This window comes from Kwoniella dejecticola, chromosome 11 (assembly GCF_000512565.2).
Source record: "Kwoniella dejecticola CBS 10117 chromosome 11, complete sequence".
In the NCBI taxonomy this organism is placed as follows: Eukaryota; Fungi; Basidiomycota; class Tremellomycetes; order Tremellales; family Cryptococcaceae; genus Kwoniella; species Kwoniella dejecticola.
This window is the reverse complement of record NC_089311.1, coordinates 989,241-1,010,615: the sequence shown is the minus strand read 5'-3', so window position 1 is coordinate 1,010,615 and position 21,375 is coordinate 989,241. Positions and strand designations below refer to the sequence as shown.

At 49.0% G+C, this 21,375-nt stretch overlaps 9 protein-coding genes across 9 annotated transcripts; 5 read left to right on the top strand and 4 right to left on the bottom strand.

The window, feature by feature from the left end:
- Positions 1-349: 349 nt before the first annotated feature.
- I303_108506 (uncharacterized protein) lies at positions 350-3,621 on the bottom strand (the record flags this gene model as incomplete). Its single annotated transcript, XM_018410444.1, has 12 exons — positions 350-488; positions 563-583; positions 660-771; positions 848-1,094; positions 1,151-1,263; positions 1,331-1,740; positions 1,802-1,928; positions 1,981-2,059; positions 2,119-2,239; positions 2,293-2,369; positions 2,430-2,696; positions 2,773-3,621. 12 exons carry the CDS (start codon positions 3,619-3,621, stop codon positions 350-352), a joined length of 2,562 nt encoding a protein of 853 aa, XP_018260253.1.
- Positions 3,622-3,962: 341 nt separating this feature from the next.
- On the top strand, positions 3,963-4,803 carry I303_108505 (uncharacterized protein; the record flags this gene model as incomplete). Its single annotated transcript, XM_018410445.1, has 3 exons — positions 3,963-4,140; positions 4,249-4,415; positions 4,549-4,803. The coding sequence occupies 3 exons, from the start codon at positions 3,963-3,965 to the stop codon at positions 4,801-4,803; spliced, it is 600 nt and encodes a 199-aa protein (XP_018260254.1).
- Positions 4,804-4,879: 76 nt separating this feature from the next.
- Positions 4,880-5,656, bottom strand: I303_108504 (uncharacterized protein; the record flags this gene model as incomplete). The annotated part of the gene is made up of 1 exon (XM_018410446.1): positions 4,880-5,656. The coding sequence occupies one exon, from the start codon at positions 5,654-5,656 to the stop codon at positions 4,880-4,882; it is 777 nt and encodes a 258-aa protein (XP_018260255.1).
- Positions 5,657-6,997: 1,341 nt separating this feature from the next.
- Positions 6,998-8,255, top strand: I303_108503 (uncharacterized protein; the record flags this gene model as incomplete). Its single annotated transcript, XM_018410447.1, has 2 exons — positions 6,998-7,508; positions 7,591-8,255. 2 exons carry the CDS (start codon positions 6,998-7,000, stop codon positions 8,253-8,255), a joined length of 1,176 nt encoding a protein of 391 aa, XP_018260256.1.
- A 541-nt stretch (positions 8,256-8,796) lies between these two features.
- On the top strand, positions 8,797-10,230 carry I303_108502 (uncharacterized protein; the record flags this gene model as incomplete). The annotated part of the gene is made up of 2 exons (XM_018410448.1): positions 8,797-9,172; positions 9,230-10,230. The coding sequence occupies 2 exons, from the start codon at positions 8,797-8,799 to the stop codon at positions 10,228-10,230; spliced, it is 1,377 nt and encodes a 458-aa protein (XP_018260257.1).
- A 521-nt stretch (positions 10,231-10,751) lies between these two features.
- I303_108501 (uncharacterized protein) lies at positions 10,752-11,750 on the top strand (the record flags this gene model as incomplete). The annotated part of the gene is made up of 1 exon (XM_018410449.1): positions 10,752-11,750. The coding sequence occupies one exon, from the start codon at positions 10,752-10,754 to the stop codon at positions 11,748-11,750; it is 999 nt and encodes a 332-aa protein (XP_018260258.1).
- Positions 11,751-12,121: 371 nt separating this feature from the next.
- On the bottom strand, positions 12,122-13,830 carry I303_108500 (uncharacterized protein; the record flags this gene model as incomplete). Its single annotated transcript, XM_065969854.1, has 5 exons — positions 12,122-12,662; positions 12,768-12,795; positions 12,850-13,468; positions 13,570-13,704; positions 13,792-13,830. The coding sequence occupies 5 exons, from the start codon at positions 13,828-13,830 to the stop codon at positions 12,122-12,124; spliced, it is 1,362 nt and encodes a 453-aa protein (XP_065825926.1).
- Positions 13,831-14,319: 489 nt separating this feature from the next.
- On the top strand, positions 14,320-15,510 carry I303_108499 (uncharacterized protein; the record flags this gene model as incomplete). Its single annotated transcript, XM_018410451.2, has 3 exons — positions 14,320-14,367; positions 14,526-14,717; positions 14,869-15,510. The coding sequence occupies 3 exons, from the start codon at positions 14,320-14,322 to the stop codon at positions 15,508-15,510; spliced, it is 882 nt and encodes a 293-aa protein (XP_018260260.2).
- A 269-nt stretch (positions 15,511-15,779) lies between these two features.
- I303_108498 (uncharacterized protein) lies at positions 15,780-21,045 on the bottom strand (the record flags this gene model as incomplete). Its single annotated transcript, XM_065969853.1, has 15 exons — positions 15,780-15,954; positions 16,204-16,453; positions 16,555-16,648; positions 16,769-17,065; positions 17,197-17,543; positions 17,620-17,890; positions 17,977-18,448; positions 18,508-18,840; positions 18,900-19,039; positions 19,103-19,429; positions 19,490-19,655; positions 19,711-20,292; positions 20,360-20,688; positions 20,776-20,964; positions 21,028-21,045. The coding sequence occupies 15 exons, from the start codon at positions 21,043-21,045 to the stop codon at positions 15,780-15,782; spliced, it is 3,990 nt and encodes a 1,329-aa protein (XP_065825925.1).
- Positions 21,046-21,375: the final 330 nt, after the last annotated feature.

The following is a 21,375-nucleotide window of genomic DNA, read 5'->3' as shown; positions in this document are numbered from 1 at the left end:
TCATCCCGACCCCGTGAGACTGATGATTCAACGTTAATGGAAGGGCACACATACACAGAACACAATCTAAAATCATGCAGTACGGCCTCACATCCTTGATCTGACACACGACAGATGTGTACTGTACTCCTGTAGGGACTCTTGAGCGGCAAAGGATCAGCAATGGACGGTGGCGATCTACCGGCTGAGGCCGGAATCACAAATTGTAGGCGTAATGTACACTGATGGTATTCATGGCATGTTAGCCACTTGAGGCTACATGGTTGATTGTGATAGATGACACTTTGGTATGTGAAGAGATTGTACAACAGTATGAGGCATAGCATAGCGATGCGAAATTTGATCACCACTACGCTCGCATCAAAATGATCAGCCATATTCCATGATCATACTCCGCAAAACTCACAAAAGTCTCATCCCTATATTCCACTATTTGAGGCAATCCCTTTTCCTTCCTTCTCGCTTTCTCCGCAGCCCACTTTTCGAACCTATGATATGCATCAAGATCAGATACCACCTCTCTTTGAAGCATACCCTGTTGACCTGATCAGCAATAACTTACCATTTCTTCATTTTAGCTCGACTGTCACACAGCACGATCAGTCAATCAGTCAAAGCTCGCCTGACACACATTGTCCTAAAGGGAAGGCATCACTCACCTCTTCTCATTGCCTACATTGACAGTCGCGATCATCTTCAGATCTGCACCAGGCATAGATAAGGCGAAACACGTCAATTCGGTAAAACTCGAATGCTCGGAATACGGTACACCTAAATGCGAGTGTCGTCCATCAATACGTTCCCACAATCAGCTATGCCGAAAGTCAAATATGTTCGATCTGCTTACCAAATAGCTGGAATGTCCGACAACTACCTCTCATCTCTTTCAGATCTCTCTCGCTGAACCATCGAGCTTGATCACGCTTGATGACGGTGTTGACATCAGGTAACATATCTGTACCGGCTGGAGGGGTGTATGTCCATCCGGTGGGCCTGAACGCTAAGACCCGGTCAAAGTGAGGATGTAGTCTCGCCAAATAGGGTTGCATTCGATCCAGCTGGATGTTGCCCAGCGGTAAAAGATGGACCTGGGACTGAAGGTACCATCATCAGCTTGTGCTTCCTTCAGGCAAAGGTCGGACGGGCTCACAGAGACGGGGTCTGCGCTAATCATAGAATGTAATTCCGGATCAGTCTGACAGAGCAATATGCCCTTTTTACGCGGGTCACAGTAAATAGTCGAACCGAGCGCCTTTGCCACGGCTTAGATGCGACAAAAGTCATCAGCTTTTGGCCGTCCTCGGGGTTTCGCGAGGAGAGTTGAGCTGACCCTTGACAATCCGCTCTTTCCCTATGGAATACGTTCCCATGACTACCAGCGTCCTACCCTTCGGCTTGATATCAATGATATCCTTCAACTCCTCCTTGACTTCTCCATCTCCTTCCTTCTTGACAAGCCAAGACGCCATCATGGCTTTCGACCTTTCGGCTAGTTCAGCAGGATCAGGCTTAATCTCTTCTCCTTCTTCAGCTTTGATGTAGACTTTAGGCTGAAGAACTTGAAAATCCGGAGCTGTCGCCGACATGCCAACGACCATCTTCCTCGCTAACGATGCGCAAGCGTTGATTACCTGGGGTTGAGGTGGGAAACAATATTTCGGATTCAGATAGGTTGTATCGAGGTAGCATGTATGAATGGGTGCGCGGGAGATAGCAGGATGCAATACCATCTTTGGGTTGCTACATAGCAATCACAGTAAGCTCGTCCGCCGCCACCATCGGTTCGAATGAAGAAGCTTACGCTCGGAAATCACCACAATGCAAATATCGAAAAATTTTCTTGCTGCCTACATAAGGGGATTTGAAGCCTGAATCACCCGCATTGACAGTCTGGGGACCTTCAAACAAGAAGATTGAAGAACCAGGACCTGTGGCTTCGTCAGCTCGGCTCGTAGCAAAGTTGCCATATTGCCGACTTACAATGATTGGCTTCGATAGGCATTACAGTGACACCGCCAGTGTTAGGCATCTCGAATGGGATGTTGTCGGGTAGACCATGCTAATTGGCCATCATCAGCATCAAGTGCAGAGCGGCTATCTTTGGATGTTTTGACTTACCACCCACTTCGGCTCAACTCCAAGCATATGCACGATAAGATTCGCCGTTGTCTGCGAGCAATATATAGGACCGTGTGTCCAGCTTTTCGACAAATTTGTATAATGATCGGAATGCGCGTGACTGTACCGTATATTCAGTGTAGCTCATTGGTGAGTGCATGAAATATGGCTCACGTGAGTAGATAAGCTGTAACTTTCGGTATGGCCCCGTAACGGAAAGCGTCTACAGCAACGGGCATACCAGTCATGACCTACACGGTAGAATCGTCAGCTTATCGTCGGCGAGATACACATCCGGAAGCTGAACAGACCTTGTAGAAAGGCGCTTTCCTCCTTCCAATGAATCGTTTCCCATCCCGTTTGAGATCAGCCTCCGCATCTTTCCATTGATCCTTTTCCTTATGACCACTCATCAGCACAGAGAAGGCATTCGGTCCTTTGGTCGGCTGTTCAGGTTCAGGCGAAGGTGTTGGATCCGTAGAGAACGATGCGTAAGCTGAGATCGGTTTAGCTTTCTTTGACTGTCTTGAGGATGACGAAGATCCATCCAAACAGGCATTCATATGTTGCTGTGCAAGCTGTACGATCCATCATTAGCTTTGTGAAGTCATCGCTTCCTGTACTGTTTCTCGAGAGGGGGATTTGGCTACCTACCTTATCATTTTGCCCTTTCAGCGCCTTCCCACAAATTGGGCATTCCGTCATTTTCCCTCCCTTCTTGCCTTTAGCAGACTTCCCACGATTGATGGGTTCAGACATAACGCTTGCCTCATCATCACCTTCGCCATCTTCTTCCATGCCCATACCCTCATCCTCAGGCTCTTCCCATTCTTCAGTCATATCAATACTACCCAAATCCGAAACCTGAAACTGTTTTCCGGGGTTCAGACCATTTGGCGTATCTGGCTCAATAGGATCTGGCAGTCGAGTCTTATCCACCTCCAGATCTATACCTGAGTCATCGTACTCCGCGTAGTCGCCATCTTGCGGATCCTGATCTGCATTGTTATCTTCATCCGAAGGAGGTATACCATCTTCATCTTCATCTCCGTCTTTGTTTACGCTGAACACTTCGCCTGTATTGATGATCTCAAGCCAAGTTGGTGGAGGCTCGAATTGTGGGTACCCTGGGAAAGGCGATGGTTTTCTATGCTCATTCGGTCTAGGAGATTGAACTCGCTTGGGCGGAGTAATATTTGATAATTTGCGTTTCTTATTCTTGGCGGCCTCACACGGTGTTGCTCGAAACGGGATATCCTCGTCGTCACTTATGATTACTACAGGGTCTTCAGATGATCCAATGATGGGTATAGCTTTCCCTTTACCCTTCCTATCTGTGATGACTGGTTTCACGTCCTCAACCTCGACTGACTCAGCATATTTGGACGCGCTTGATGTTCTGCGCGGTGTAGGTGTCTTGGCGAAGAAAGATAGGATATTGCCGCTTGCCGACGCCGCAGCCGAGGGGGACTGCTTAGGCGCTTTGCTCGATGTTCTGGCCATACTGCGCTGTACTATATGTATCACGACATTCTGAGTGACTCTGTGGGTTGGCTGTGTCTGCTTGAATACAAGGTGAACAAGAGGTGCATCTTCCTGGTATAGTTTTTATCGATCGTCGATGACGATAAGTGGACCGCCAGGAACGACGAGTCCAGTCAGCTTTATCACGTGACAGCAAGCATTCACAGAATTTGCCACCCACCCACGTGGGAAAACGCAAAGTCCACCTAAAAAGTTGAAACCTATCTCTCAGTAGTCCTCCTTGATGCCCCAACATTCATCCATCCTACTCAGAATTGACACAGAAACTGCAGCAACCATCACTCGACCCAGCAATCAGGATGTCGAGAACCGTTCCAACAACCGAGGACATCGAAGAAGTCTTACTCTCCGCTCGATATGGCGAAATAGACGAATTGAAGGAGTTTGTCGAGAAATTCGGAAGTGAACCTTTGGGTGATGCGATAGATGAGAGGGGGAATACTGTCTTGCATATGTGTTGCGGCAACGGTCATGTCGGTCAGTCACTTATCCCCATCATCCCCATTTACTTGCGAACCCAGTCATCAAGTCACAGCGGGGAATTCGCCTCGTAAAATCTTTTCGTTGACTGACAGTGGTGACTAGACGTACTAAACTACCTCATCCCTCTGATACCCAAGGACCTTTTGTCGCGTACGAACGAAGCTGGATCGCCGCCTCTACACTGGGCTATATCGAATAACCACATAGCTTGTGTCAAGGCTTTGGTGGAATTACCGGAAGAACAAGGTGGTGGATTGCCCTTACTGAAGGTGGGTGAACAATCTCAAACCGAAACCCTATCATCCTTCAATCGGGCACTGGGCGGCCTCATACAATCTGATGCCGATGTTCGCTCGATCTAAGTGGAGCAGCGCTGTACTGAACACTCACATGTGTTTATAGCAAACGAACGCCAACAAGCGAGATGCATTCGCCGAGTCGATTTTCGCTGGGGAAGGTAAAGAAGAGGTATCAGGCTGGATCGAAGGGTACCTGTACAAAGTTGAAGGGGGAGACGAGGAGGAGGAAGCACCAAAGGGAGCTGATGTGGAAGAACGAGACGGAGAAGTCAAAGTGATAGAGGGAGATGACATGGTGAAAGAAGAAGCTGAAAAAGTGGACGAATTAGCGGACAAGACGGAAAATGTCAAGATATAGATAGTCGTTGCAATGATATTTGCATGCAGATGGGCATAGAACAATTGTACGTATATGTCATGTACAATCTACCTGATCAACTATAGGTGCCCTCTTGTGAGATGTCAAGATACATCATCACGTCACCTTCCAGTGGTGGATAGCCATAATTGAGGTAATCGACTGTACATTTCGCTTGCGCCGCGAAGCATGTTTGACCAGGGGATCTTTGGAAAGTCAAATAGTGGGAATTACCTGTACCTCCTATCCCGTGGGTGTGCTTAAATACTCTGTACAGCTCATCCGTATTTTGCCGCGCTTTGGGATTTTCAACGATAGGTTGTCCATCTTGCCTCAAGACCTTCAATTTGTAAAATGCTGGCGGCTCCTGTGGCAGCATCTCGTGGGTCGTCGGGATAGTAAGGATCAACTTGCATCTCCATCTTCCGGTCCAGACCGTTGAGTCCCTCGTGTCGCCTAAATCCGTCATACTTGTGTTATTACCTTGGGGCTGAGCGATGGCGTCAACATGATTCTCGACCGAAGCCGGTACTTCGAGAGAGTAAGTCCGATCTCCTTCAAAATGCATTGTCTTCAGAATATTAGATTGATCTTCATTGAATTTTGCTGCTTTGGATGCTCGGAATGACCGTAAATCTGCTCCCGACACCCGGATCGTACGAGCCTCGCGGACCCAGCCTGAGTACGTATGAGTGCCGTCAGTAGGAGCACTGGACGGTGTTCCCTTACCCAGAGCTGCAATCATATCCTCTTCACCCGGTTCAGTGATGCATCGTTGTAGCGATCGGTCCCTGGTGAATACCGGTCTAGTAGGATTAAAGATAGTAGGCTGAGAAGGCGAGAAGGCGGACATAGTGTCACCCCGATGCTGAAAGTTTGGGTTCAGCAGATTCAGTCGAGATCGATCATAGCTTGAAAGAGGGATGTGTGGTCTTTCAGCTCCTACGATATCTTGCGACCGAAATATCTGTGCGATGTTCCTTGAATCGGAGAGTGACGAAAAATCACGGGCAGTATCTCCATGAGTGACTTGCGTGTCATCTGTATCCCCAGATCGAATATGCTGTCGCGCAGCAGGTGGCAAAGAGGTTTCGGCGGTCATGTCAGTGCCCCTCTCTGATCCCATTCTGAGCCGTCGACCTTCATTTTGCGGTCGAGAGTTCTCTGCTGTGTCCCTTTCCATACCGACTACACCCGTCCGAACGCGAATCAACGACGATGGTACTGTACTCTGACATGAGACACTTGATGACCTTAATCCCGTTTTGCTTAAAGTATGGGGGATTCGCTTGGAACAAGCTCACAGGGCGAAAAGATGAAGTCATCGACTCTGGGCTGCCATGCTTGGAACGCACGAATTTACAGTATCCTTCTCGATCATAAAGGAGATCATGTCTTGTCAAGATCCAGTGTCCTCGCCTGCCATGTGTACTGTTTTGGGCTGAACACGATCCCGCCAGCTACTCTCGCACCCAGTCCCTCGAAGCTATGTTGTCAATCGGGCCACCTTTGACGGAGGTACGCTGTGCACAGAAAGGATCTATGTGCGCCTTAGAGCCATCGGTCCCGTGCAAGTATCATCTACTGTTCGAGAACACTGAGTGATCTCGAGATGCTTGTTGAGCTTTGTTTGCTTTGTTTCGACTTGAGCTGAAGTCATACCATTTCAATGTGCTTTTATGCATCGTGTGATAAACCTGGGACCAGTATAGTGCTGTCAATCTTGGGCACATCACTGGAAAATGTCCGCCCTAAATCCATTCAGCGGCTTCTCTTTCACGGCCGAAATCCTTGGACATGCATTCTATGTTCTGGATTTCCCCGTCATCATGACAGCATGTCCAACCTTTGTTATGGGACGGAGGGGATGGCGTACTACTTGGCGATAAAGAAGCTGTTCTGCTTCTGGTCAAAGGTCGACCTGACGGGGAGCGTCACAGCCGCAATCCTTTGACAGCCTTCAGTGTTGTAAGCCTCCTTAGCGGTTTGATTGGCGAAACAAACACAGTCAGGACTTTTGGGAAGAATGCTATATAGTTAGAAGGCTCTTGACTGCTCATCAATTCCCCATATGGTGATCAACGACGAGGTCACATTTCGGCACTATCCATCATGAGTCACGCAGATCGGAGCAATTTCTTCAAGGACGATGAGGACTTCGAGCGAATTTGTGCCGCTCTCAACCAATATACAGATGGGACTCATCAGCAGCAGCAACGGACTTCGGAACACAAATCATCGTTTGTACGGTCTCAGCGATGCCTTTAACTACCCTACATCTCAAGAGGGTATGCCAGAACAAAGAATGTATGGCCAGGTGAACGCTCAAGCCTATGCATCGCTGCCTGCAGCATCCGAAAACACCGCAGACCTGACGAACAATCAAGCTTGGCAAAATTACTACTTTGGTATGCCGTTCAACATGCCTCAAGACTCAATTGCACACGGAGATGTTCCATCTAAACCAGAGGGGATCGCTGATGGAGGGTTCGACAATTATTTCACACCTGTGAACTTCTTGAGTCAGCCTTCCTCATCAGCCGATACTGGCAATAGCTTCTGCCATGCCGCGACTGCATTCTCTGGTCCAGTGGACACAAAGTCCGCCCCTCGTGCTTCCGCTGCGGTCGCAAGGTCATATCACATGAACAATGCATCGACAGGTCCGCAGCCGGGTCCGGCGACCAATGGGGTGCGTTCAGATGGTGAGTCTCAGCGACATCTTACTGCCTGCCGATCTGGCAAGAGAGAAAGCTAATATACAATGGAGTTTTACATGTGATACAGAGACCATGAAGCTATTGCGGGTAAAGGGAGTCTCACAAAATGCTTTCGACGGCTTCAAAGCCGCTAATAATCGGCAAATCAACCCTCAGTCATATCAGCTATCATTCGTTGGTACGACCGCGGAGGGCTTGGCGAATTATAGCCATGTGGTTGAAGACAAGACACACTGCGAACGATGGGGATTACGGGATGCATCTGGCCAACCTACTGATCAGACCAGAAGCCGTGGAAAGGCGAAAGCGGGAAAGCATTCACAAGCTAATGAGCTGCATTATGCCAGATGGAGGTACTCTTTGAAGACGAGCATTAAGCTGGAGGACGACGAACTTCGCTCTCGAGCTGTTGAAGGGTCCTACTTGGACGTCAGCAGCTCGTTCGCCCTGGACAGCGGGGGTGTGTTCTCGATCAGGGACCTTCGAACCCAATGGGCAGTAATGTACCCGCATCGGCTGAACAGAGGGAACGGCGAAGCCGTCTTTGAACGCAAATTAGATATTTACCAGACGAATGTGACAACCTTCGGAGATATCTGGTTATGTAAAGACACGGAGCAGCCGATATTGGTGGAGAACCAGCCCATTCAGATAGAGCTCAGTATGACTCCTGTAACGGCGGAAGAGGCGCTCAAATCGATCAGTGACGCGAATAGCCCAGATGGAGCCTGAGAAGCTGAAAGCCGCAGGAGCAATATATATACGTGTGAGAAGCGAGGATTGTCAGAACGAGAGGGGAATCCGCAGAGATGACTGATGAATGAATTCAGCCATTTGTACCATTTGACTGATCCTGACAGGGAGTCTTGTGGGAACGAATGCATTTGTGCTCCCGGTGGTTGGAAGTGGCTTATCTGCGGGACACACGCATACGGCGGTCTCGATGGCGGGGCAATTTGCGCCGGTGCCGCTACATCCGCTGCATATACAGTGACAGCGACAGCGCCAGCATCTCTTTTGAGAACTGTATTTCACGTCATCCCTCTCGAAAGGACGACTGGATTCCTCACAAAAGGGGATCAGGACGTCCGGGAGGATCCTTTCTGTTGAGAATGTCAAAAGACACCTCCGCCCTTCCCAGGCAAATCTAGCAAAGACAGATAGATGTACGGCGTGTTCTAACCCTCAAAATTGGAGTTCACGTCTTTCAAAACATCGTAAAGTCCGTCATCTCTCTTTGAGTCTCTACAGACCCCTTTACCACTTCGGCAACATGCCTGAAAATGCTGAGCTCGATCTTTCGGCAGCCGATCCCCAAACTGTGCATTCTCAGCAAACCGCGACAACTCCGGCAGAAATTCATTTGTTCCATGAACTAATCGTCCAGGACTTCTTGCCGGATACACCCTCGGGCTCGTCTACCGGCCTGTCTCCTAACGATGTTCTTGTATTCCGAGATTCTACTCATCCGAAAGCTGTGCAGCCAAGGGTAAACGACCAGGTAAGCGTCTCGCTTGATTCTGATGCAGGGATCACAGAAGCTGCCTTCGCGTATCACAAATCGAATGAGCTGAGCCGATCATCCCAATACTTTGCGGAGCTCGGTGAATATGGTGAAGAAGTCAGTCTAGGTTTGACCGCCGCTGAAAGTGAGCCCTATCCGCAAGCAGAGCAGCTCAGGACGACGCTGACGATCTCTTCAATAGCACGAGCCTTGTATCGAAATGAAATGTACGAGTTTCACGCCCAAGGATTGCATGACAATAGAATGCAGTATCTCTTAGGGGCTGAGGAGTCCGCGATTGATCAGATGGGAGGTGTTTCGAATAGTGACGGCGGAGAAGAGTCAAGACTAGAGTACCAGAAGTGTTCCGCAGCGCGGCTTTCTGATTATACGCCAGACGCGCAAGCACAAATACGTCAAAACATCCCGACAGCTACCATAGAAGCAGGGCTGGACTATAAGGTGTCGAGCACTCCCGAGGCTCCAAGCGTTATTAGGGGTGGGAGTTTGTTGGATTTTAGAGGGTTCTTCCAGAATGATATTGCAAAAAAGGCATTCCGGATAGGACAAAGGTCGAAGATCTCGTGCATTTTTCACTCGTCCACGGCAACGCAGCTTCCCGACCAGTCTCGAGGAACGGGGGCCTTTCTGTTTTCAACGACGATCTCCGACACTGCAAAACGAGAGCGACATGCGGCGGCCAGACAGTCTGGACGAGATAGCTACACCATCAAGGACACCGATAACAGCTTGATCGTCGTCGGAGCAGTGCCGTTGGGTGAATGGTATGCAAAATGCGAGATGACCTTGACGGACGAGCAGATGGACACTCTTATGGGTGTTACTGACTGGCAGCAACAAATGCAGTCTCGAGCCTTCACGATCACTGCATCTGGTCTGAAGACGAAGTCTGACAATAAGAATATAACACCGTTGTCACTCCACAGTCCTTGGAGTAATGCGAATAGATCTATAAATCTCTGTGGCGGGGTCAGGCGTTTCTGCGACTCTCAGACGGCGTACGAAGTCGACATCGTCTGTGTCGGTGAGGTCTCAGCAAATCCCCCAGTCAATCTTTTTCGAGCCAGGAATTTGAAGGATGCGAACCTGAATGTTACGATTGGATACAAGACTGACCAGGAAGACGTCATCGGGATCTCACAGCGCAGTTGCCAGCATGATGGTTCAGCGTATTATGGCTGAGAATCTGTGGCGGTTTTTGTCAAATTCTTTCGCGGTCAGATGCAGTATGCATGATGTTCGAGAGACATAGCATGCCGTGTACAGCTTCAGATCCATCAGAGCGCTACGCTGCGAGTCGATGTCCCGTTGCAGACTTGGAACTGTAAAGGTACATGTCCCATGAGTATCAGGCTGCGGAGTGTCAGAATCTGAATAGTAGCGGTGTGCAATTATTCTTGTTCAATGCCCAGCCTGCCTGGATGGTGCTCAACGAGTCACAATCTGGCGAAGGATGGTCCACATGTCACCTTTGTACCTACTGCAGCTCGATCACACTTCTACCTGAAAGGAGTTTGGATCACCGCGACTGGGCATGAAGCTGCACAAAGGTGCGTGTTCATCGCTCATCAGAGCTTCTCATTAGCGCTCAGAGCATACCTGCCATGGCATGTATATATCGAGCTGCGATGGGATGCATATGATTCTCTAAGCACTGCTTGGATAGGGTATTATCAAGCTGCCACAGACATCCGCATCTCGTTATGAGTCGACACAGCTCAACCTATAATTGGTATCAGCAGCAGCCTGCTTTTCAGGTAGGGTCTGACCCCACAATCAACGGTGGCCAAGGCGATACTCCCGTCGCCACAAGGAGTCTTCAATCTGATATAAGCCCAAGTCAAGACTTTATCACTGGTGAACAATGCCGAACAGTCCTCGGGGCATCTGCACGTGCTTTTAGGAATATCAGAGGGAATCTGTATCCTAAACCCAACTCTGCGGTTGAGGAAGAGGTTTTGAGCCGTGAGGGGCAATCATGGACTTATAGCCTTACCAAACAAGGTGGTTCGTCTCAAGTATTCCGGCAAAAGCCCGGATCTCCCGAGTATGAGCCTCTGGAAGACGGAGACAATGTGCATCAGGGTTTTTGGAGTGCTACCCTGCGCTTGGACCTCACGAAGAATGACCTCGATACTGAACAATGGGAAGAGATGACGAAGTTTCCGAACACTTTAGCGATCAAGAAGTTCCAGTGGATTGCTCCGTCAGGCAGCAGGGTTAACGACAACAAGACCGGTCGAACGGCAAAGAGGCAGGATGTTCCCTGGGATAGGTTCGCAGGCAAATACCAAGTCCAGACTTGTAAGGGCAGTCATTGTGTCAAGATTTCAAGCGAAGGTCTTCATCTGCAAGTTGTGAATGATTGCACGGTCGATGCTCTAGATCGTACGATGAAGGCCGAAGTCACAACGGCCCTGGATATTCTGACTCCTGAATTCACAACCTGGCCCGAAGAACCGACTGAGACAAATCAGTATCTTCAATCGCCTGCCGCTGCTCAGAGCTCAGACACGCAACACGGTTTGGCTCGATATCCGCTCTCAGCCATGACAAGTCAACGGCCCGGAACGTCGCACTTCCCCTACCAGAATGCGCCTCCGGTCGGGTTCGGCATTCAACAGCCTGATGTGCACAATCAATCAGGCCACGATGGTTCATATCCTCTTAGGTGGGATGCACAGAGTCAGAGCTGGTATTAGCGTGCTGCAGAGCTGAATGCTCCCTGAACTGACACATCGATATATTGACGAAAAATTACAGAGAACAGAACTTACGTGTCCGAAGGTCAGCTCAATCCTTAGTATGTGAGCGTACTTGACATGTTTGAGACTGGCTGTTATGCATTTGTTTATCCCATGCATCGCATCAATCTTTCGATCAAGGTTGTGGGTCGTGCCAGAATCGACCTATATACCCCTGAGCGGTTTCCCACATACTGGCTCTCTTCGCTATTGCTCTTAACACTGATAGGCCTCAAAGCAAGATGATATCATTGTCCTCTACTATACATCACATGCAAAAGACAAAAGTCCCCTTGTATCACACCGACATAAATGGACTTCGACTAAATTCAGCGCCGCCTCTTGTATGCTCTATCGTCCTTTGAGGCATTTCCATCCCCGTTCCCAGTCCCATTCCCATTTCCATTCCTATGACTTGGTCCAGACGGTATACGCCCCTGCTGATTCGATCTGTCGCGATCATCTTTCCTCGGTCCACCAGCGATAGCACTAGCATTGTTATTAGCACTAGCACCCCTTATCGATAGTTGATTATCCGTTCGTCGCGGCGGTGCATCCCTTTCCCGCTCTCTCTCAGAGATATGATGCGATCTGTCGCTTCTGTTTCCTGCACTACTGTCTCTACCTCTATCTCTATCCCTGTCCCGATCGCGATCTCTCTGATGTTGGTGTTGGTGTGAGTGAGAATGATGCGAGGGCCGCGTGGGTGTTGACGGTCCTGATCCCGATATGGAATGTTTATGCGGTGCGTTCAGTGTCGAGGAGGATGAAGCAGACGTAGTTGATGGGATAGGACCGAAATGGCTTTTGTAAGATGAGAGCTCTGAGCGTAATGATTGGACGACGGTAAGATGATGCGTCAAGTCGGAACTATCGATATGAAGGTAGACAAATAACAGGAGTCAGCGTTGTATTTGCAAAGCGAAACCGGAGGATTATCGACTAGAAAGAAAAAAAGAAGAGGGTGACACTCACTCTAAGGAAGATATGACATTCCGCGAATCTAGCAGCATGTCATGAGCTGGACTTGTGTACATGAGATGATAGACTAGCTCACCGTCCATAGCTTTTTCCCATTGCACCTGGAAATCATCCCTCCGACCAATTTCCAAGATCATCTCGCCCAACTCTTCGTTCTCCTCTATCAGATTCTTGACTCTATCAAGCACTTTCTCGATATCAACTTGTGCGAAGCGCTTGTCGGGCTCACGCAGATCTTGAGTTTGTCCAAGACCTTCCGGAGCGGATACAATATTGCTAATTCCCATACCGGTTGTTGGTGTTGATGGCTTAGGTGGATTACCCAGTGTGGGATTGGGCGAAGAGACCATATCGACATCCAGCGTGAGTTTTGACGAGGTCGCTGACATAGGCATACTCGTGCTCGGGCCTCCTCCCGAAGCGGGTATAGGTAAAGGCGAAGCTATAATTGGATTTTGGGTAGTTTTGATTGATCCTTTATTCGGTTTCTCCGAGCCTAAGAACGTATATCGGAGAGCTTGATTATCCTTCGTTAGCTCTGTTACATGTTGACGAAGGATAGCTAGCACTGGTATGAGGGGCGGAGGGATCTCTATAGGTCCAGAGGAAGTCTGTGATTGAGCTTGGGATGCGGGTGAGATTGGAATGGTGGGATGTCGAGGAGGTTGTTGGGCTTTCAGCTTGGTTATCTCGGCCTGTGACCAGTGATATTATCAGTCAATATGGATCGAAAGAGCACATGACGAAATCGGCATGTACTGAGGATATTTATGACGTTCAAACAGTAGTCACTTACGATCAAATCATCCCGTTCCTTCTCCAGTTCCAAGACTCTCTTACCAAGCCGCAACTCGTTTTCGCTCGGAATGGCCTTCTCATCGATATTCAATGTCGGCAATCTGGCCACGGCCGACTTTTCAGGACTACTGAACTATAATAATCGCACTATCAGCTCATTCCAATCCACTCCTTGGATCTTAGCAAAGATTTCGGATTGTGAGGCAGGAGCAGGACACACCTCCTCGTCCCGCAAGAGATCTTCGAAATCTTCGTCCATCCTGCGATTTCGTTGTGCCCCGGTTGTTCTGCAGATTCGCTTTCGCCGTGACACAAATTACTCTGTATCGTAGTTTTCGTCATGAGGTTGCTGGTTGAGCCTAGCACGACATGCGGAGATTGCAGGCAGTCTTGGCCTTGCTCATGCTTGATGCAAGTGACATACAATCCAAGCGAAACACGCTCAGATCGTTGAGCTTCGCACCCACAATTCAGGTACTTCGCGTGGGTTCAAGCGGGACTCCACATATTATACCCCTCCACTTGGTCGATCCATCCGAGTCGAGCCCACCACAGTTCACCTACCTATCATCATTTCCTCCTCTTGCACGGCTTGACCTTAGCAACACAACACAAGCGAAGACCGTTGAACTACCACTTTTCGCTTCAGATCCACGCCTTACCACCTGCTCGCCAGTCGAAGTCTATCGTTCAACGTTCAAGCCGCTGCATCTTCATTGACCTGTTGATCGCAGAGTTTGTCTGTATCATGAAATTGTTCGCGATCAAAATCCCGGACGAACCGATTCCGCAGGAGGTGAATATTGTTCAGTGAGATGCCATACCCAGCTGTAACCCTCCAAGGCTTCTCTTTTATGTGGTCTCTGTACACTGGACATCAATGATACGCCCTAATCAACCGTCCGTCACAACCTGAGAAAGCTGTTGCTGATGGCCATTCATCATACTTATCAGACCTTCGACCGGCTGGCCACCTTGATCGAACCGGCAGGTCGAGAAAGGATAAAACGATTCCGACTACCTGACGATGCTCTGCGCTCGTTGGTCGCCCGACTAAGTATGACCTGGTTCTTACATACCAACGGCTTGCTGGTGGGTGACCAACTACCTACATTCGGTAGAAAGGGGAAAGGGAAGCCTACTCTGGTGAGTCCATTTGATCAGAGATGAGTTGCACTTGCACTTGCACTTGCACTTTCGAAGATCATTGCCAGTCGAATGATGATCCTACCCATTCATTGCAAATTCATAGACTGATGATACGTATTGCATTGCACTTTGCACCATCCCTTCCTAGGCTACTCCACCCCTCGACCCCCCAATGGAATTCAATAACACGCACGAATCCTCATTCATCCTTTTCGCCGTCCTCCGATCCCATTCCCCCCTCGCTTGCGTCGGAATCGACATCATGGCCCCCGTCTCCGACCCAAAAGAGACTCAAGAGGGCATATCATACCAACTAACCCTACAAGAAAAACTTAGTATGAGCGTTCCGATGAGCGACGAGGAGAGGAACGATAAGTTGATGAAGCTCTGGACATTAAAGGAGGGTTATACGAAAGCAGTAGGTGAAGGAATCACTTTTGGAATGGAGAGGATAGAGGTGATCCTAGATAAAGAGGGGAAGACGGATAGGGTGAAGATTGATGGCAAGGATTCGAGCGAGATAGGGTGGGAGTGGAGGCAGGGTATAGTTGCAGAGGACGATGAGGGTAGAAACGAAGTCGGGGAGGGACAGGCAGAAGAAGGGGAAGTGCCCTGGCAAAAGCAGAAGCAGAAGCAGAAGTGTGTGTACGCACTCTGGTGGAGAGGGGAAGATGCATACCCGCACGAAGACGCTTCGATGCGATATATACCGTGGGCAGAATTTGAGGGACCATTACTGGAATTGATAAGTCGGCGAGAACGCAGAAACGATGACAAGAAGCAGGACTGAGATGGTGCTTCTGCACAATTTAGCTCTGCGAGTACCTCTAGTCAGACTATTGGGAAATACATTTATCATATAACATTCAGTACTCAGTATTCGATACATGACAATTCCGTTGTACTACTCTGTTCTAGACTATATATCCTTACAATAACAAAATATCACTCATGTGAAGGCGGTGCCAGGACACCTCAATCAAAATCCATGGCATCTTCCGAATAGCTTACATTACATTTTGAGTTTGTCTGATGATACGATACACTGACCATCGTGGCTCAATGCATCCCGCCGGCAGCTTCCAAAACCCTCACTACATCCGCTCTATCAGCCTTCTCTTTCTTTCCGCTCGCCGAGTCAATCTTGTGTACTTGTTCGTGCGTGGTCGAACCGTTTAGTACCTTGTCCGTTTCCTCAGGAGTGAATAGACTTGTATTCAAGAATTTTTGGACGCTGTGTAAAGTCAGGATGTCACTTGTCAGCCTGTTTGTTAACATTGTAACGCCCCAACAATGATGGATAACGTCTGATCACACAAGATCTCTAGGCCGAAGGCCGAAGACGAAAACGAAGACGAAGACGAAAACGAAGACGAAGACGAAAGCGAAGACGAAGACGAAGACGAAGAGGAAACAGAGCAAGAGATTTCAATTGAGACAAGGCCAAACCCAGCCCCAAACCCGAACCCAGATTCAAACTCACAAATCACCATCGACCCAACCAGCCATATCCCTCCTGACCAACTCACTTCCCCCTTTCCTAAACTCTTTCCACCCAACGCCGCCGCCCAGTGGAGAGCGCCAATACTTGTCTAGGTTTCTTTGTAGATCGTCCAAAGTCCGAGTCGCCGATTTCGTCAGTTCTCCAATGATACCTAATCGCCCTGTGGCTGTCATGTACAGCTGGTCAGGACGGAGGACATCGGAAGATGATCCCGGAGGCGCTAATGAGCCTGCACATGCAAAGGGATCGAAAAGGTCAGCTCATATGGTCAATGTGTAGATCAAGAGGATATGGTTAATGTGTAGGTCAAGGGACACGACCTCTACTTACCAGGTACGAATCTGATGATTTCTTCGTGTAATCCAAAGGTTGCCGCTGGTTCAATACGATCCTTCAACCTGAAGGTCATGATATTATTATATCCCTATTACGTTCACCTAAAATCAGCCGATTGACCTCCTATCGAGTATGTAAGCCAGCCCAATCATATTGGATTGGATTTCCAGAGAAGAAGAGACAAGGAAAAGACAGGACAAACACGCACATCCCCAATGATCACTCCTTCCCCATCATCCGTCACTGGGCCCATCGCATTAACCGCATGCGTAGCTAGGTCTCTCGTATCGTCGTATATCTTTCCATCACCTTCGTCCACGCTGAGGACGATTATACTTCGCAGTCCGTCACCAAGTACAAGTCTGTCTTCAGCGGTGAGGTTCGAGCCTGTAGTGGAAGTAGTCGCAGGTGTCACGGTCAAGTGCGAAGCCAAGAAAGCCGATGTGAAGGAGGATGTTTCGACTAAGTTAAGTTGGGGAGAAGGCGAGAGTCGGTTGATCGTCACCTGCTCAAGGGGAGTAGTCAGCAATAAACCCCTGAAAGATAGAAAAAATGATGACGAGGTCTTATAGTGGGATGACAGAGTATCTCTGGTGGAAGAAGCAAAAGCAGAAGTAGAAGCAGATTTCGACCCACTTTACTGCCCGCAGCAACAGCTAAGAACCCATGAATGACCTCCAGATCATATACAGGTCCCTCAATTACTTTCTCCACGACCACCTTGAGTTCATGCTTAGTCTCTTCATTCGTATATTTCACATTCTGTTCTGTGTTTGAACTCGAGGTGTTGTTGACGATATCGATAAGTAAGAGTCTGCCTTCTTTGACATTCGTATGATTATCCTCTTCTAGATCAGCGCCACCATCTTCCTCGTCGGTGGGTAAGATGGCCGTTCCCACAGCCAAGTATTGTTTACCATTAAGCATCAAGGATCGGAGGGACGTCACTTCTTCCCTTTCCTTCAATTGCATTTCGGCCAGGGCTGTCAGAAAGACGTCAGCAACGGCAATCCAATCAGTTCATTTGGAAATATCAAGAGCGCCACGAGATGTGCTCACGATTCAAGGTGACTGAGTCTCTCAATTCCAAACTGCTCATCTGCAGAACCTCGCCATTCTGAGCATCCATAGTCTTCACTACCACGCCATCGACAAGGAGATGTTCATTGTACGCTATGATCTTGGTCGCTGATCGGTCCCCAAGATCAAGGGTCGATATCGATAACTTCTTCAACGAATTGATCTTCACGAAAGACAGCTCATCCGAAGAAACCAAAACCAGAATTTCGCCATGGGTCGGTGAGTTCAAGGATGTCGCACAAATTACATCCTACAAAGCATTTGTCACCATCTTCAGGGCTTTGTCCAGACTACCCAGATTTCGAATGCAGTAGTCTTTACGATGCCCGTACTCACTTTACGACTGACGCTCGACGTATCTATCCTTTCTCCACTTTCGAAAATCACAGACATCCTTTCCGTCAAGCCGACTCCAATGACTTTATCTCCTGAGACAGTAGGACCCGTCGTGGGTTCGATGTTTAGTGGCCTATTACCGAGAGAAGTCACTTTCCTTGATTTTGAGTTCACTTCACCATTGGGTCCAGACGGTTCAAGATCGTACACCACCAACGACCCATCGCTTAGTCCAGCTAAGAGCTGCACACCGCTTGTCGAGGTCAGAGAAGAGACAGATTCTTGCAAGTGTAGCGAAGATGCGTAATGCGACTCGGTGAGGGAAGTCACAGCCGTTGAACCGGCTTGTATTTGCGCGATGCTGTACACTAGTATTTCGTCTGACCATGTTCCGATGGCTAAGATGGGCGAAGGGACGCTCGGAGAGCTGATAATTGAGATCGAAGCAATCTCGGCGGAGGCCTTTAGTGAACTACATCAATCGACCTCATTATCAGCTCAAGAGGTTTTACGACTTGTCAGCTGACTCACGCCACAAGGTTCAGACCATTCGCGGTGATCTCAAATAGATTGACCTCGCCACCTGCTTTTGCAATCACAGCCAGATTCTCGTAGACTTGCGCAGCGACGATCTCACTTTCTTTGTGTAGATCAATGGAACCGGCAGACAGACCGGAAGTGACGTCTGACCAAGTGGCTATACCTCTCGCGGTAATTTGCACGAGGATATCTGCGCCAGGCAAGATACCCGCTGCCAACGTCGGGATGTCCGATATTTGGGCAGTAGTATCGAGCAGCGATATTTCCGGTTCCATCTGCAATAAGAGGGTTGTCGATGAAGTCGAAAGCAGTAGCCTCGGTGAGCTGTAAGGCATATAAGCTGATTGTCAATCTTTATTCTGCCTAATGAAGGTGAAGCTCACCCAGACGAGTCGACAAGCGTCCACACCTTCTCTACACCCTCGATACCTTGGATGGTGGATACCTCCTCCAGGCCGACTCCACTTCTTACTACCCGCAAGGAATTGGTATTCGATGCTCCGGAAGAAATGACCAGATGCGACTGCCAAAATTCGTCAGTCAAAGCGATTGTCGAACGCATGCTACAAAGTGTCAGGCAACTTACAAGACCACCGCCTTCTTCCTGGACAGCACACAGATCTTTTACAGGAGCGACATTCATCCATCTCTCCTTGATGTCCACGTCTCCTCTCCACTCATTGCCTTCATCCTCCAGCACGACCGTCCACAACCCTTCTTCGGAATCATCCCTTGCTCTGCCTTTCCCTTTTCGGGGTACTGCTCTGGCATCGCTTGCTGATGAAGGCGATATAGGCGAGTGAGCAGTGTTCGGCTCAGGTAAATTCAGCTTGACCACAGAAGAGTCGCCCGCTGCAGAGGATATGAACAAGTGAGACGAATCGAGGTACGTCAAGGATGATGGTGGTGATGCCTGACCATGAAAGGTTACCACATATCAGCGGTCATTCCGCATACATCGAGGATGACTTACGACACCCATTTCCACTTTCTTGACTCTGACCGTACCGTTCTGACCAGTTGCGCCTTCCAGTATACCTTGATTCCTTTCGAATTCCCATCCGATCGCAGTGAGTCTACCGCACTCGTCTCCAATGATCGCACTAGCACCTTTGGAGTTCGAATCCAGTATACTCGCTCTACAGGAGACATTCAGCTGGACTGGGTGTATATCGCAACCTTTAGTTCACTCACGCTAAGATTGTACCGAATCCCTGTCTGACTCTCCAGACGGGTTTCAGTTCCCACCGTTCATTAGTCAGATCGGCTCCACCGGTAGCTTTCGAATTCATACTCGACTTGCGGCGCTTACTGACGCTATTTACCATCTCAGTCTGCGGTGACCTTCTCGCACTCGCTCGGGGAGAGGTATTAGGTCCGGAAGCAATCGATAACCTCCGCAATGCTTTGGGAGATTGCTGAACAACACCGAGATTGTACAGTACTGAGTGTTCATCCCCGATGACCAACAGCGAATATTCTCCATCCCTAGTTGACGAGATTGATGGGATAGGTAGGACTCTCCGGGCAGCAGGACAAGAGAATGGGATATGGTTGAAATTCGTCTCTTCCGTCAAGCTGATATTATTCGATAAGGGGGCGACAACGTCCACGATCTTACTGAGATCGTTGAAAGCATGAGCTGCTGTAGAAAGGGTTCGAACTTGAAGTTGCAAATCAGATGGCGCTGATAGCCACAGGAAAGAGATGAGCGGCCCAGATGAAGTAGGTGGGACCGGTAAGAACGATAGATGGAGTAAATTGTGTTCCCGAACGCTTTCGACCATGATTATCAGCCCTTTTCCCCGACATGACTATCAGTCTGAATACTGCTGCTGCTCACTTGATATTGAAATTATCCCTAAATTGCAATCTCTTTCCTTCTTCCACTTCCATCCCGGCTGCACTCGCCCGTCGCTTTCTCGCATCTTTGTCCTTCTCGACTTCCATTTCGATACATGACAGTACCCCTATCCACAGACTGACAAGGGCTACGTTACCCTGAGAGACGACTGACGTGAAGAACTCAGCTTGACGCAAGGTCGGCGTTGGGGGGTTGAGCGGTATCGTGGAGGTGACGATCAGTGCGGGGGTCGGAGAAGCGGAGTAGGTGATTAGTAGGAGGTGTGCGGAGGGCGGAGCGGTGAGTACCAAGAAGTGAGGTCGAGCACCCTGAGTGAAGATCGGAGCTTGTCAGCCGGCGAAGTCTGACGAAGCGTGGACTGTTAGGATTTGTAATGATGGGAAATCACGACTGACCTCAACTTCCACTTTATCAATGCCCACGATGTTCCCCCATAGCTCAAGCTCGGCTTGATATACCAGACCTTTCGGTTCGACGTTCCATACTTCGACTTTATCAGGTTTGGCTATGATCAACGAGGTCGATTCGGGGCCGGTGAATCCCTCGACTTTAAGAGAACCGATGATCGGCGTCGGCGTCAAAGCCTACAAAAATTGAAGTCGCATCAGCGCTACTTGACCTGGGGGTGGTCCCTTGACCAGACTCACCGATGCAATGTACAGCATCTTGTATTGCGAGGCTTGACTGCTTGAGTGATACTGTTGAGGCTGGAAAGTAGGCCGCTTGCCTCTTATAACCAGCTAGTGAGATGTCATAGTATGCCCTGGACCGATTAAGATATCGATCGCGCATGAGTAGACGTCGTAAGTGGACGCCGATAGCCGAAACCAAGTGGAGGTCAAAGTGAGGGTAAAAGGGGAGGGGTGCATATATTTTGATAATATCATCACTCGGTAAATTGCACGCTCGTATCAACCGAAACCGTTGGATTGGGGTTGGATGGGTTTATCACGGTCACAAGCGAATTATCGAATGTCAGCAATGACACCAAATCA